At 37.8% G+C, this 15,312-nt stretch overlaps 1 protein-coding gene across 1 annotated transcript in view; it reads left to right on the top strand.

Moving 5' to 3' along the window:
- LOC135212730 (red pigment-concentrating hormone-like) overlaps window positions 1-12,768 on the top strand; it is a 36,697-nt gene extending 23,929 nt beyond the window's left edge. Inside the window, exons 2-3 of the mRNA XM_064246435.1 lie at window positions 10,798-11,037; window positions 11,982-12,768. Coding sequence (XP_064102505.1) covers window positions 10,798-11,037; window positions 11,982-12,032 — 291 coding nt within the window. The 3' untranslated portion in view covers window positions 12,033-12,768. The remainder of the gene's footprint in view (window positions 1-10,797; window positions 11,038-11,981) is intronic.
- The last annotated feature ends 2,544 nt before the right edge of the window (window positions 12,769-15,312 follow it).

Genomic DNA, 15,312 nt, shown 5'->3' with positions numbered 1-15,312 from the left:
CTCAGTGGTTTTTAAGACTGAAAAATTGTGGAGCGACAAACTAACAAAAACCACCTCAATAGTTTTCTGTAAGAGAAAACTATACTAAGCTTTCATTACAAAGGTATAAAATGTCTTCCGTCACGAACGAGAACCAAACGAAAGAAACGGGAGGGAGAGAAAGAAAGAAAGAAAGAAAGGAAGAACCAGAAGCAAGCGAAAGGAATGCTGTGCGTGATTCGTGTGACCCAATCTTCTTAGTATTTTCCCGGACTCGATGGTGTAACCTACCCAGTCTGATTACTATAGGCTGATGACCGCTGACTGACTCCCACTGACGTCGAAAGGAGAGAATTCCTTTGCCAAGGGAAGATGTTGCTTATGAAAATGAGACTCTTGTCTTGAAACTATCTTTTTTCGCAAAATTTTCAGCTGATCATTACATCATATGCGAATTTCTTGTTTTTTACAATGTTTGATTTCCGGCCTTAATGGGAGAGCAGAGTTCTTCGCTGAATCGCTTAGGTCCTAAAGCCCTGCTCATTCTGCTTCAGCTTGAACCATTTTTACCGGGTTATAGGCCCACTTAGTGGGTAGAAATATCCGAAACCGTAGAGTTAACCCCAGTTTGTGCTGTTCCCCATACAGAAACTGTAGCAACATACGAAAAGACTTTTACTGCATTTAATAGGGATTACTCTTGAAAATAACGAGAGAGAGAGAGAGAGAGAGAGAGAGAGAGAGAGAGAGAGAGAGAGAGAGAGAGAGCATAGAACTTAAAAAAAAGGCCAAGTCATTCGGGTTCGGCGTGTGTCAGAGCCTCACTCAAACCCATCAAGAGAAGGGATCCGCCACGTCCTGAAACACTAGGAGCATTCTTTTGTTAAGCGACGTGCTAAAAAAACTGAATGTTTTCGGATGAAAAGATATAATGTTTTTTCCTTTGTGCCACCTGGCAATTTACCATAACAACACTCGTTCGAAAGAAACCTTTGTTTTCCTTTCAGTTTTCCGGGGCAAGCGACGCTATATTTTCATGTAGAAAGGCCATGAAGAAATTCATTTAAATTTACCTCCCCTTGACCCTCTAATACCAGTGATTGGGCCAAAACTTAGCAAGTCATCTGACCGAATGCATATAACTGTACTAATTTAGTAAGCAACTAAGGCTTAGTAGGCTGCTAAATCCTTAGTATCCAACTATGTAGCAGCCACCTAAATTGGTATTCATAAAACCTTGTTAGCTAGTTGCCTGTTAGTTAGCATTTTCCTGACTTTAGTATTCATTATTCCTTCCATATGGGGAGCCCTTACTTGAATGAGGTAGGGGATTTGTTTGTAGCACATATCTGCAGCAAGAAAATCCAACTATTCGCAAGAAGAGTTTACCCTTGGTTGATAAATACATAGAGTTAATACAAACAGAAAAATGAAGGGAGGCATAGGATTCAGTGCTAGCCCAATATCGAGCTCGATTTCCGCATGTCGAGACAATGATGGAGGACTTAAAAAATAAAATTCCGTTTTTAAAAAGCGAATCTAAAGACTACTTAATGTAAGCAAAGAAAAGTAAGAAGTTGACAGGAGGCGGCAAACCTAATGAACCCAATGCTGCTCAGCAAAAGATCCTCGATTTGTGTGATAGGGGGAGGAGACCATCCGCTCTACAGGTATGACTGGAGGAACAGAATCGGCTACTGGGGAATCAGTCCACTAAGATGTGGAAGTGTCTTATCTTGATGATTATGATGGTGAGCAAATTAGATAAACATTATAAACATGCAATGCGCATGTTTATAATGTATACGTTTTCGGCATGTTTATAATGTAAAGATTACTCTTTTTCTTCATTGCGGTTTTATGGTATTAAATAGAGATGGATTCTAATATGTGGCCAACAGGGATATCTGGTGCAGCCACAATTATAAGTAGTACTGGATATCAAATGATACAATATATAAGAGCAATGAACTTTTCATATGATTCAAATGATAAAGTTAATTTGATATACTGTCTTCTTTCAGCCTCTGCCAAATAGGTTTATTGGCGATATTTCATTTAGTCAAATGAACTAATGACACACAACTGTTTCTGTGGCAAGTGTCCAGCAAATTTAGCTGAACGCTAAGAAGTTGGAGCAGCCCTTGATCAACGCTAACTTCGTAAGGAACTTCCCAAGGCAACCTACTCTTAGTGGGGTTTTATGAATATATACTAATATTTAGAACGCAACTAACTACTTTAGTAACCAACTCACTCCCGATTTAGTTACCAACTAGGCTTAGCAGGGTTTATTGACTTTGTGCCACGGTTTCAACTTAATGGGCTATTCTTGGCGGCGTTACTAACACTCCCAGAGTAAATAACTAAACCGTATAGCAAGGGTTCTCAGCGTTTTACTTTCGGAGCCCGAATGAATTGTCCAGCATTTGTGCATGCTCCATACCCACGTCTGTCATTCTTAATACAAACAAGTTTTTACATGTCAAAGTTGCAAAACAATAAAAAGTGTCACAAGTTTATGACCTCACAGATAGTAGAAAGCTCCACGCACCTATTTTCATCACAAGACAACGAAAAGTGCTTCTTGCCTAATATCTTCGCTATACGCTGCTCAAAATTTCAGTCGGTTGTCTTCGTTACATGATCCTGACCCGCAATAGTTGTCTAACATTCTAATTACAAGTATATATAATAAAACTTTACAAAATAACCTGAGGTATATGTCTGTGGTTTAATTCTAAACTGCCGGGTAATAGCGATTAAGTAATTTTTTTAAATTTCATTAACTTCCAAATGATGCTAAGCAGCAGTATTACCGAAAATTTTTATTTATTTCGTTACAATTCACACAAGTTTAATTTTTGCTCCCGTTAACAAATGTTACATTTTCTACTGGGAAAATAGTTGCTTTCAAAAGCGCAAAGCTGCTCTCTTTCAATTTCTTATTTACATAAAATGTGAATGAAATGTGCACGAACTTTTAAAAGTCATTAAGTCTGGCAATCTTAGGAATCAGCAAAACTTGTGGAAAGCGAAGGCAACTTTTGACCTTAGGTGGGTCTAAGGAGGCTGGTTGGCTTTTTATAAGTTTGTGTAATTACAGTTACCTTAGTCAAGTTTGCTTTTGAAGAGAAAAAGAAACTTTAAATCTTTTTAAAGAAAATTTCCCATTGTTGCCAAAAACTCCTGAGGAAACAGTCAATTCTAATCAGAGGGGAGCAAAAGGGTTTCTCGTAATAAATGGTCGAGTGTATTCTAACCGCTTCGAAGGCGTGTCAAGAGTGCATTAAAGGCCAACTTCAACTGGAGTTCTTTTGCGGTCCTCACAGACTGCTCCTGTGGGCACTGCTGAAAACGCAAGGAGCATGAAAGACATTTTCATTTTCAAAACCCTACTGTAATGACTTCAAGCAATATCCCTTAAGCGCATCGGGATCACAGACCGCCGTTTGAAATAATTTTCTAATTAAGAAAATATTTACGGATGAACTGCTCATAAAACATAGCAGATCTAACCTGTTACCATCACCATCATCATCAGCCTCTTTTGCTTCAGCTATAATTTGTCTAATTTCGGATACGTTTATAAATACATAGCCATTTATATGCGCATACTTCTAGAATATAACAACTCAAAACTGCTAAGGATTGCCGATTTTTTTTTTCTACATTATTTCTCGGCACTCAAGTTGAGATTTCTCCCTGTCTGTCTTATCGGAAAATATGCCAGCCAGTAAGTTACATGATGCTTCTTTCGTGTTATCATTCACGCACTTCTAATGAATAATATGGTGACTGTTTCCAAATGCATAACTCCATTCTTTTGACACAGCGAATTAACAACGAAAGCTCCCACCAACGTCTAAGAATAGGAATCTCTTCTGCTTCTTCTAAAACAGATCTAATTCTGGTGTTGTAACCTGATTCCCCGAGAACTAACTTGCGCTAATGATGCTTGAAAAATGTCGTTAATGCAGAACGTAACTGAATCGCCAAAGACTCGGTCTGTGGAAGGGAGAAATTGCGACTTCAAAGCGAACGAGCCCAGGGCTCAGCGATCAAGTTTGCTAACGAGTCCACTAACTTGGGCTCACGGCTGATGATGATGCCGGCATGTTTACGGGAGTTCGGGGTTGTTAAAGGCTCAAAACTACACCAAGATTCTTCCCGCCAGGAACACCAGAGAGTGATCATTTGTTCTACGCGTCACGGCGACGGCTCAAATTTCTTCCTCTCTTCTTTTCTGCAGTTGTCTCACTTGCAAGATTATTAACGAATCAACGAGAGTATCTGGATTCATATCTTTCTTTGGAGAACATAATATGAATTCAATCAATCCCTTTGCTGGATTGCTCATATCGTTTCATTACCATAAACACTGGGTCCCACCTTCTTTTCCTTATAGGTAACCAAGAGCATTCTCCACAAGCACCCATTCATATGGGGTCTTCTTTCACTGTCTATAAAACTGAAGAAGACTCCCGTCATATTCACCTTCTGTCTTTAGAAAGCCTTCGTTCCTCCTCCTCTGAGAATGACTAGCGACTTGATCTCATATAAATATTCTGTGCATGAATTAAAAATCACACACTTCGCACAAGGCATCAGTTAGTGCATCACGACCGCCGCACGGAGAAAGGAACAAAACGAACGCCGTTAACAGAACAAAATAACAAAGGTTAGCCGAATTACGAGCAAATCCTCGCATTTGCCGAATACGGCACATCTTTTCGGGTGGGATGAAATTTGATAATTCTGCGCTGCGTCCTTCGGCTTTAAACTGCACCGGCAATAATAGTTCTTAAACGTGCCGTTATAAATGGTTGGGACAGACGCCCACCGCACCGCCCTCCCAGCTGGTCGCAAGGGATCACGGACAGCCAGGACATCGGGATAACCCCATTGTTCGATCCATCGCCGGATGAGTTTCGAAATGGTTCGTCGCACAGGTCGCTTCTGGCGCTACGAACGCCAAGCAAGGGCTATTGTCATTGTACTTTGGGAGGTCGTGGAATAAATATGGTGGCAGTTGCATCGGTTTGCCGTTAGAGTCTGAATTTGTATGGTAAGAAGCAGGAACATCAAGATCAAAAACTAGTTATCATTAAAACGTTAGATGTAAATACTACAGCAACATAGAAAAATTATCGTACAATCTATTGACCTTATCGTTAATATGAGAAATAGATCTCAGCAAAGTCAAAACACTTTCATGAAATAAATGTAGCTACATTTTGAACAATTCCATAAATTATTCCTAAAACTATACTGTCATATCCAATACATGAAACAGTGGATCTTGCAGAACACTGCTTTTCTTCCATGTACAAATCAGGATTTTCACGATATAGCTATTAAGTGTAATTAGGCTACAAACAATCGCCGAAGGAACTGGCGACTGTGCCTGCAGTGATTTAAGGCTAACAGTTTATTCCCTGTCAGCCAACGGTCCCTCTTATACGTCTTCATAAGACTAAAACGTCAGAAAATTCACTTAATTTATTTCTGCATATTCTTACCAGCGCAAAGTGAACACAAAAAAATAATTAAAACAACGCTGATCTAGTTAGTTTTCAAAAGGTTCTTATAATAGAATTATGCTATTCGAGATCTAAAAAGAATTCTGTAACCTCAATCATCGACATATATATATATATGTATATATATATATAATAAGATATATATATATATATATAAATATATATATATATATATAATCTATAATATATATATATATATATATGATATTAAAGAGAGAGAGAGAGAGAGAGATACCACATAGTCCTCATTACTATGCTAAACTCGTCAGTCTCTCGTTGAAGCAGTGATATCTAGTTTATAACGGAAGGAACGCAACGCTCTCTATACCTGAGGGAGTGTTACTTCCCTCGATAGACCCTGGATTTGAAAAGTGATCGGTACCACTTTCTAAAATTAAAACTAGACCGTGCAGTAAATCTCTTCTCGCAAAACGAAAGTCAGTCAGCGCTATCAAAATGTTCATATAAGCGCTAATCCTCTTTTAATTAAGTTTCTCTGAATGGAGTTGTTCGCCACTTACGCTGTGCAACTGGTTTCAGAGTTCTAAGCTACAGACTACCCACACGAGTTGTCACGCCAGGGAACACAGTTAAATTTCAAGTCTTCAAAATGAACATTACGACTATATATATATATATATATATATATATATATATATATATATATATATATAATATATATATATATATATAATCCGTAAAGTTTCCAGTTTCGTAGGAATGGCACAGCTAGCTACATATTTTTCAAGACCCAGTAATCACCGTTTTATTGATTTCGTGCAGGGCGTGTATTTTTGATGACAGAGCACGCAAATACAACAGAATTCATGAATAGATTTTGCAGTAAACAAACAATGTAAATGGTTTGAACTGCATATTTACAGTCGACCTTCCCTATTCCCAACACATTAAAAGGAAACCTGTTGCAGTCACGTTCGCATTTGGTTTAGCCATGTAGCTGTGATTTTTGACGAATATAAAAAGTTTTAACCTGTCCTGTGACAGTTAGCCCAGTAGAAACTTTGGTTTGGAATTCTAGGAAAAATGTCCATCACCTTCCTGACAGTTTTGATATTTGCGTATTGCTTTTTCTTGTTTCCCTTCTAGATTGACTCGAAAAAAAAATGGCTTAAAAATAACTGTTGGGGACAGTTCACCGTCAAATATGAACTTAATTCTTTGAGAACTCCGACACAGAAAACGGACTAAAACGGCGAGTCCCACTCGTTCAAGGGGAGACGCGTTCAATGAAGACCAGTGGTACTGCAATGCACTTAAATATTACAGGTACATTAGAAGCATCTAAGCATAGCCACCATGCTACAAAGATACCAGAATGGACTTATTAAAAGGGTTTTCTAACTTAAGCATTTACAGGGAAACTGTTGTACTACACCTAACCTCAACTTCATTTGCTTTCGTTTCAACATGAAACACACACGTTTGCTTACTTCTGCATTTTTCATCTACATTTAGCGGATATCACCTTAATACAGGTCTTTTTTCTCTTGAATTCTTCGGACAAGGAAGTCAGAAAATATATCATAGTAGACACTATTCATTGAGATGATTTTTTCATGAGCCTTTGTCTTTTTTCTTTTTTTTTTCTGTCCTTAACAAAAATGGTTGAGCTTCTGCACAACTTGGAATGGTTTGGCTAAAGTAATGTCATTATTACTTCCCCTTATTCTATCGGGATGTTCATTTCATTCGCTCGCACGTTTATATAAATATTTGTAATCAATTAACTGCCTAATTCGTGATTACAAAATACATAATTGCAATTGTGGTTTTTTATCCGATTTTATATTTTCATAAAACATATTCAACCTTCCACCTAACATGAACTCTTTAAAATATTTTTTAATGTGTCATTTTAAACAACAATAAACTATAAAGTTATCAAATAACCACATTTTCAGTTCTACGTTATAACCTTAAAGCTGTATAGCCCTTATATCGTCTTTGAAAAATCTAAGTACCTAACCAGATCACCCACAGTAAAAAATCAAATCTCAAATGCTCAATAACCTACCTTATCATCTGATGACACTATCCAAAAGAAAATGAAGATCTCTGGCATATTCAGGCTATTTCTCTACTTGAGTCTTGCTCATCACTTCAAATCATCTTCCAGCTAAATACAAGGCAGGACGAGCTAATAATATTTGACAGCTCTCTCTACATAATTTTGAACACAGTAAGGATTTACCAAAGTTATATGTATCCCACCTCGTTCGAATTTGCTATGCAAAAACCTCATATCACATGGGGTCTCTTACCAAGAAATCCATTCCGAGAATGATAATGCAAGTCAGTGACTGAATTAGGTTGTTCATATGTTCTCCTAATTACGTTGTACCGTTGAGGATATCCAAAGGCGGTGAAGCTCCCCCACCCACCAGGTCAGGGAACGGTACCCTAGGCTGGTTAGGAGGCTAAAGGATGGTTAGGTTGGGATACATCCTTCACGTCATTGGAAATAGGCCAATCATGAGCAACTTTTCTGCAGTTTTACAATAGGTTTTGTTATTATACATAAAAACTGTCGGAATGCTCTATCATTTTTGCATTCCACTTAATGCCGGTAGGTACTTATATTCAAACTATCACACTAATACAAACTTGTTCTTTGATTTCCTTTACAAGATGTTACAGTTGGTTCCTCCAATGAACAAGTAAGATATTGGGAACTTCACATGCTAAAAGCTTTCAACCGACCTACAATTTCCTGTGCATACCTAGATTTTGCAAGTCAATAGCATTAGCTATACCGTTCATGGTATGATTTAGCAGTTGCAAACACTGGTGCACCTTTGAAAGTGATAATAATATTGCAAACGGTATTATCCTTTCCATATAAATACGTATTGTTTCCATCAAGTCAGGAGCATAAGTTATCACCAGAAAAGGCCCTTAATCAGTCGGCTGACTGATGGAATATTGCACCGTCCATTCTTTTGACACTGGCTACTGGGTCTTCATGCACCTACAAGATTCGAAACATGCTCTTGGTTACTCTTCTTCAATATTATGAGTTATTTCATTCCTAGCAATAACCTTTTGTTTACTACAAACTGTCAGTGTACCTTCAGCCAACGTATGCTTTTAAATTTTTCATGGCGGACTTAAAATTTTCTAAGCCCACATTCATTTGGTACTAGACAGTTTTGGTAGCCTGGCAAAGATTATTCAGGAAAACACGCTTTATGGCCGAATCAGCCACCAATATTATATCATCGACAAGAGATTCGATATCGCCACATGAAAACGCTCATTGAATGTGTACGGAAGTGTCCACAAAATGCGAACAACAAGAATCCAACACTTTCCACACAAACACTGCGTGACTGCAGACCCCCCATAAACGTTAGGCCAACAAGCGACTCTCCAACTGTAGTGTTAAGCTTTCAGCGACATTTCAAACATCGCTGATCTTTTGCGTTTTTCTCCACAAATGAGTATTTATGTTTTTAAAATATACATAAACGCTTATATATTAACTTCATATTAACGAGTAAACGAACATACCTTTTTATGTTTTTCTAATTTCTCAAAATGAACTACTACCGAGTTTTAAAACCAACTCTTCGAAATGTTGAAGACGCTGATAGATGCCATCTTATTTTCATCATCATCTCATAACTTAACTAGTTCGATGTTGGTTAGTAGCTTGAAGTAATTCCTATACGACAATTACTGGCACCATCACCCTAGCAGTACTAGTAAGAAAAATCTTATTACTTTTCATTAAACGACCCAATCATTTTGGTTAGAATTCGATGGTGACCAGACGTCCCTGGAGTCCCCGTTTTCAGTGACCTGTCCCCGGCTACTGCTGTCCCCGGAAATATCCCCGGTTTCCACTGTGACTGAAAGATCCGAAATTGGAATACATGAAAAAAAAAAAAAAAAAAAAAAAAAAAAACTAAAATCGGTTCAGTCTCTATCATGAAGGCCCTGCTAACAGTGAAGACCAACTTCAACCTGCAATGCCAGGATTTTATGGAGAAGCTGACCAAAAACAAACCTATTGTTAAAAAGATACTCCTCTGAGAAATACACACATTAATGCATTGGTCAGTATTTCAAATCCAAACACAGTCCCTTTTGATTATGATCATTATGACCTCTTATTTTCACTATTTTAGAATGCCAGGAATATGGAGAAGTGTCTGGCAGATACCAATTTTATGCAGCTGATTCTATGAGTGTTCTTGATCTCAGCTACATTGATCAGAGAAAAAACTCATTGTTAATCAATTGAATTTTTATCAATTCCTTTGCAATTTAGGATAAATAGGGTAAGAGAAACTTTTGAATGCTGCTTTGTGAATGGTAAGGGCTGCAGTGTCCCCGTTTTAGTTTTTCAACGACAAAAACACGTCATGTTTTGGAGATTTTTACGCCTCTGAACCGAAAATGTCCCCGGATTTTGTCTCAGAAATCTGGTCACCTTAATGTATATAAAATGTACCCGGTGATCAAAGCAACAACTTCTGATTTCGCCTGCAAAGAGGGAAAACTTTGCGTCTTCCTTTCCAAAGAGTGTTTATGGTTGTCGAAGATATAGTTAAGAGGACGAAGAGGAGCACTCATAAAATTCCACACCATTCTGAAATAACTGTTTGAAAATAGAATAAAAGGCGTGTTATGGATGATATGCATAGATAAGAAAGCATATGTTCTGTTATTCACGTATACAGTATTTCCGCGTAGACAAGTGACAACAGACAGAATAACTCATTCCCGGGAACGGGACAGTGATACAACTGATTCTTAATTTTCTTTTACCAAATAGATTCTATGGCATCCCGACAGATGACATTGTGTGTATAAAACTTATGTGAGAGTCGTCATTCCTGACTCCATCTGAATAAATGCATTTGACAAAATATGGTGTAAATCAATCTATCATCATAGACAACAGTGATTTAATGATTCATGTGTTTACTACACTTATTTCCCTGAAGCTCTGTTTACAAATTAAATATTTCAGCATTCATTGATGGCTGAATAACCACTAAAATAAAAGAATGCTCTTGATATATGTCTTTCAAGTAAATTACATCAGGAAAGTAAAATTCTGCAAATCTATTTTCACTCAAATACATTTCCATTCCAATTCACATACGTGAAAAACCTTATTTCAATGCTAATGTGATTATGCTCCTTTAAAAAATGCACCTGAGACTCTACTACAAAGCTGAAAGAGCTGTATCTTTTATTTCTGATTATTCTTAGATTACACAAACAATTCTTCTTCCGGGGACAGGTTCGCAGTGGAGTTTCCCTGGTCCTGGCTGTACTCGTTCTGGTATCCTGCGTCTCCGCCCAGCTCAACTTCTCCCCAGGATGGGGCAAGAGGGCAGCAGCAGCTGGAGTCGGTACCGGAAGCGAAGCCCAACTTCACTCGGCGTCAGGACTAGCACTCCCTGGCACTTCCGTCACCAGAGGGGACAACTGTGCTTCCATGCAGATCTCCACCGTCATGCACATTTACAGGCTCATCAAGGTAAGGGAAAATCATCCCCATGTTTTACAATCATTTTTATCTAAGTAGGGGGCTAGTGCAGTCAATGCACCTCATGCAATGCACTGTAGGCATTACTAAAGTTCTTCGCAGCGTCACTTCGGACCCTATCTGCAACCCCTTTCGTTCCTTTTACTGTACATCCGTTAAATATTCTCTCTTCCATTTACTTTCCACCTTACCCTAACAACTGATCCTGTTACACCTTTCAAACCTCTACTGTCTTCCGTTTCAGGGCTGAATGACTTAGGTCCCAGCGCTTGGACAGCTGCCTTAATTCTATATTTATATATAATAATTTTGTCGTAGTCAAACATAGCTCACTAAAGAGCGGATTTGAGTGATATATACTAAATCATCGGCGAAGACAAAGTCTGATTTGTCAGTAGACGCATAGTATGTTACACAGTGGTAGCTATAGACGGCTCTCGGCTCAAGTTTGCTTGCCTTTTAGTTCACTCTCTCCCAGCCTCATTCCTGCCTGCCATTCCACATGACTGCAAATGGCTGCCACCGTTCACTAGAGTCAAATAAGAGCACAGGGCTAGCTAACTCATAATCATTCTTACTTAAGCACATAATTACTCCCATAAGAAACGGCTGCAGCTTTCTCCTACTAACTCTCTTGTCCTGCATGAGATTAAATATAACCTAAGGGCAAAAGAAGGAACTTACAGAAAAGCAAATTGAATAAAATTATTTTTAGATTACTACCACTTTACCCTCAAAATTCTTGAAGGGAAATCGATACTGAAGATTCTAATCAATGTAAATGATCAAATCAGGCAGGATATTTCTTTTGATAGAAAGAAGGAAGCTCGTTGAATATAAGATTTCGTGTGGTCAAGTGTTTTTTTTTTTTATTCTATACAAGCACTGATGTAAAAAAAAATACGTTTTAATCTCCTTTGTCATTTTTCTTTCAGAGGGAAGCTTCTCGATTGGTCCAGTGCCAAGACGAAGAATACCTGGCTTAAGTCTCCAGTGGTCCATCTCTTCTTCACCGTACATGTAACAACATGTCTAACATCCCTTTTCAAAACAAAGTCCTGTGATTCAATCATTGCGTTAATGAACCATTTTTCGTGAGATATCTTTGTAGAGACGTATCTTGAGATCCAACTATACACTCACATATATAAATACAATCACATCATTTGTTTCTTCTCACTTATATCAGTGTACTTACTCTAAGACTTAAGTGTAGACAAAGCGTGGCCAGTCGGAAGGATGATCATCAGGCCCGCGCAATTCGTGCTTCCTTTGAACATGATTCCCTTCTGTCTCTGTTGGTTCACTCTCAGTTTGAAGTCTTTCTCGTAGTCTCATCTCTACCGGTTGCTTTTCCGCTTTTTCTCTTTATGTTTTCCGGTTCTTAACTTTTATCATTTCTCTCTGTATCATTTGAAATTATTTCTCCATTTTCCACAGTTCCATCTTCCCTTCTCTAACATCACATTCTTTTTTCAGTGACTTATCTTTCGTGTTCTGCTTCTTGAAAAGGAAGAAATCTTCGCAACCTTCTTTGCTCCGCTTCATTTCCTTCCAGAATTTTTTTACAAGATTGTCCACAGAACTACATCTACTTGCGTGGTCCCTGTCTACAACCATACTTCATTCACATAATTCTCAATGTTCCTTTCTGAAACCTGAGGGCTGGAAGTTATCGATGACAGATGTTGCAGTTGAATATAAGATTTCATGTGGCCAAAAGTGTTTTCTTTTATTCCATACAACCACTGGTGTAAAATAAAAAATGTTAGAGTTGCTAGTTAGCAGTTCAATGTTTCTCTCTCTCTCTCTCTCTCTCTCTCTCTCTCTCTCTCTCTCTCTCTCTCTCTCTCTCTTCCAAATATCTGCAGAACTTCTCTGATAGTCACAACAGACGTAAAGTTACCTGAATATCGATTGACTGATTTCAAAGATAACAAATATAGTGCACATCCTGTCCAGAGGTTTATTACGCTGTTTGCACTTTCAAAATTGAGTTTGAATCTTTCGGCAGAGTAATTAATTCTTTAACATGTCTAGTTAAAGCAGCAGACGCGAAATTCACTAAATACCTGCCAGACCCAATGGCTGGGAAAAGCTTGCCCTCTTGAATAGCATTACGGAATTAGTGACCTCGCCATTGTATTAGTTATAATTACAAAACCTGTTAGCAAGAAAATATTGATGATAATTACTGTCCAGTAGATGAAGCCTATTCATATGGAAAAAGCCCACAGGGGCCATTGACCTTAAATTCAAGCTTCCAAAGAATATGGTGCTCATTATAGGAAGAAGCAAGAGGAAGTAAATGGAAATACAGAAAGAAGAGATCTCACTGATTAAGAAAGAAAAAAAGATTAGTAAATGGATAAAAATGTATTAGAATGCAAGAAGCATAGTATTATGGTAGTAATGCATTGATTTTCGTTTCAACTTCTGAGGTCCCAACTCCACTACAGCCTCTTGGAGGCTGTTCCACAGTCCAACGATGTTAGGAATAAAGGACCTCTGGAGCTGAGAGGTTCGACAGCGAGGCATATTTACGGCATATTGGTGCTGCTTTTCAGCGAATCTAGTTGCTCTCGGCAGATAAAGGGGATCAGGGAAAAATTGTGAATGTGACTGATCTCTGTTGAAATACCCCTTATGAAAAAATTATAAACAAGAGATCCTCCGTCGATGGTCCAAGTCATTGTTGCCACTATGAGGAAACAGAAACCAACAACCACGAACCACTCCATCTAAAGCAGATAAATGAAGTTGTTTCTTGTCAAGTTGTTGTAGAAAAAAAATACCATTGATAACAAAACAGAAAGCTTTATGCTCTAAAACTGGGGTGCATGGAAACACTGTACCAATAGTTTAGATCAAACAACAAGGAAATCAATCCATTAGTTACCCATGAATTACCAAGGTGTATGAAACGATTTGTTCATCTACTTTACAGTCGTTTGGCATGAAACTGTCACTTCAAATTATTAGTTTCTAAATTAAATTTATTAGACTTTAAATGAAATTGGATGTCAAACAGTCATCCATTGCCCATTCAACTGGATAGCAAGATGTTATCCCTTACAATGAAACTAGTGCAAAGATGGCGCTCAAACAAGATAGCTAAAACTATTTTTTACCCTTGACATTGGATTTCAAGCTATAAACTATCTATTATCCATTGGATAAAGGGGTATAAAAGCTAGCTGTCATTACCCATAAGTTAGGTGACAATAACGTTATAAATTAGATGTAAGTCCAGCGGGCAGAAAGCTCTCCATTGGTTCTAATTTCCAGGGATAAGGAAATGACTCATGGCTGGTGAAGTTGGTTGGTGAATAATGGTTTGAAACAGGGTATATAAAGATTCAGGGGAAAGGAGATGAAGAAAGGAGGAGCCATGGTAAAGAAATTACTTAGAAAGACTTAGATATATAAAGATGACAAAAAGAAAAGATTTTGAAAGATTAATAAAAAAATGAGATGTGAGAATAAATCTAGAAACACTTGGAGATGAGAATAAAAGAGAGAAATGTGAAGAAAGAAAATCAAAGGATAAACAACGAGACCAGGACGTACTGGAATGTATCTGAATTGGATAGAAAACTTAAATTCTCGAAAACGGAAAGAATTTGAATGACGTTCTACAACAAACTGAGAATAACAGAATTCCCAGGGAAGACCGAATAAACGACCTTGAAAAGGATATGGAATGACTTTGAGAACAAACGAAAGAGAAAGAGAATAATACTAAAAGTCTAGAGAGAGAAAATGTCAAGAAAAACATGAAAATCAGTCGAATAAAAAGAGAATATGAAGCCCTAGCAGAGGAGACACAAATGACTGAAGCTGAATTGGAAAGAATGATCTGTGGTTCGTAGAAGCAGGTAGAAACCCCCGTGAAGGGGAAAGAGAGGAGTTGCGAAAAGAAAACCACATCCCTGATGCAAAGGAAGTACTAGAGACTTGATTTTTTTTTTAAATGGGACAATATCTGGGAATAAAAGAAAAAAGGGTACACTGAAAGAGAGATGAAATTTTTGCAGAAGGGAAACGGACGGTTAATGAAGAATCGAAAGAGAAGGACAATAGACAGTGTAATCAGGCCTGATAACTGAGTAAAATAACAGCATAGAGAAGTAGATGGATAAGAAAGACTGAAAAAATAAATCTGAGAAATGACTGACTAGATAATGTGGTAGAAAGACAAATTGAAATTTATGGTGCTGCAAAAAATAAGGCGAATGAGATAAAGAATAAAAGGGACATATACGA

Source organism: Macrobrachium nipponense, chromosome 41 (genome assembly GCF_015104395.2).
Source record: "Macrobrachium nipponense isolate FS-2020 chromosome 41, ASM1510439v2, whole genome shotgun sequence".
Classification (NCBI taxonomy): domain Eukaryota; kingdom Metazoa; phylum Arthropoda; class Malacostraca; order Decapoda; family Palaemonidae; genus Macrobrachium; species Macrobrachium nipponense.
Note: the sequence above shows the minus strand (reverse complement) of the source record. Positions and strands in the feature narration are given on the sequence as shown.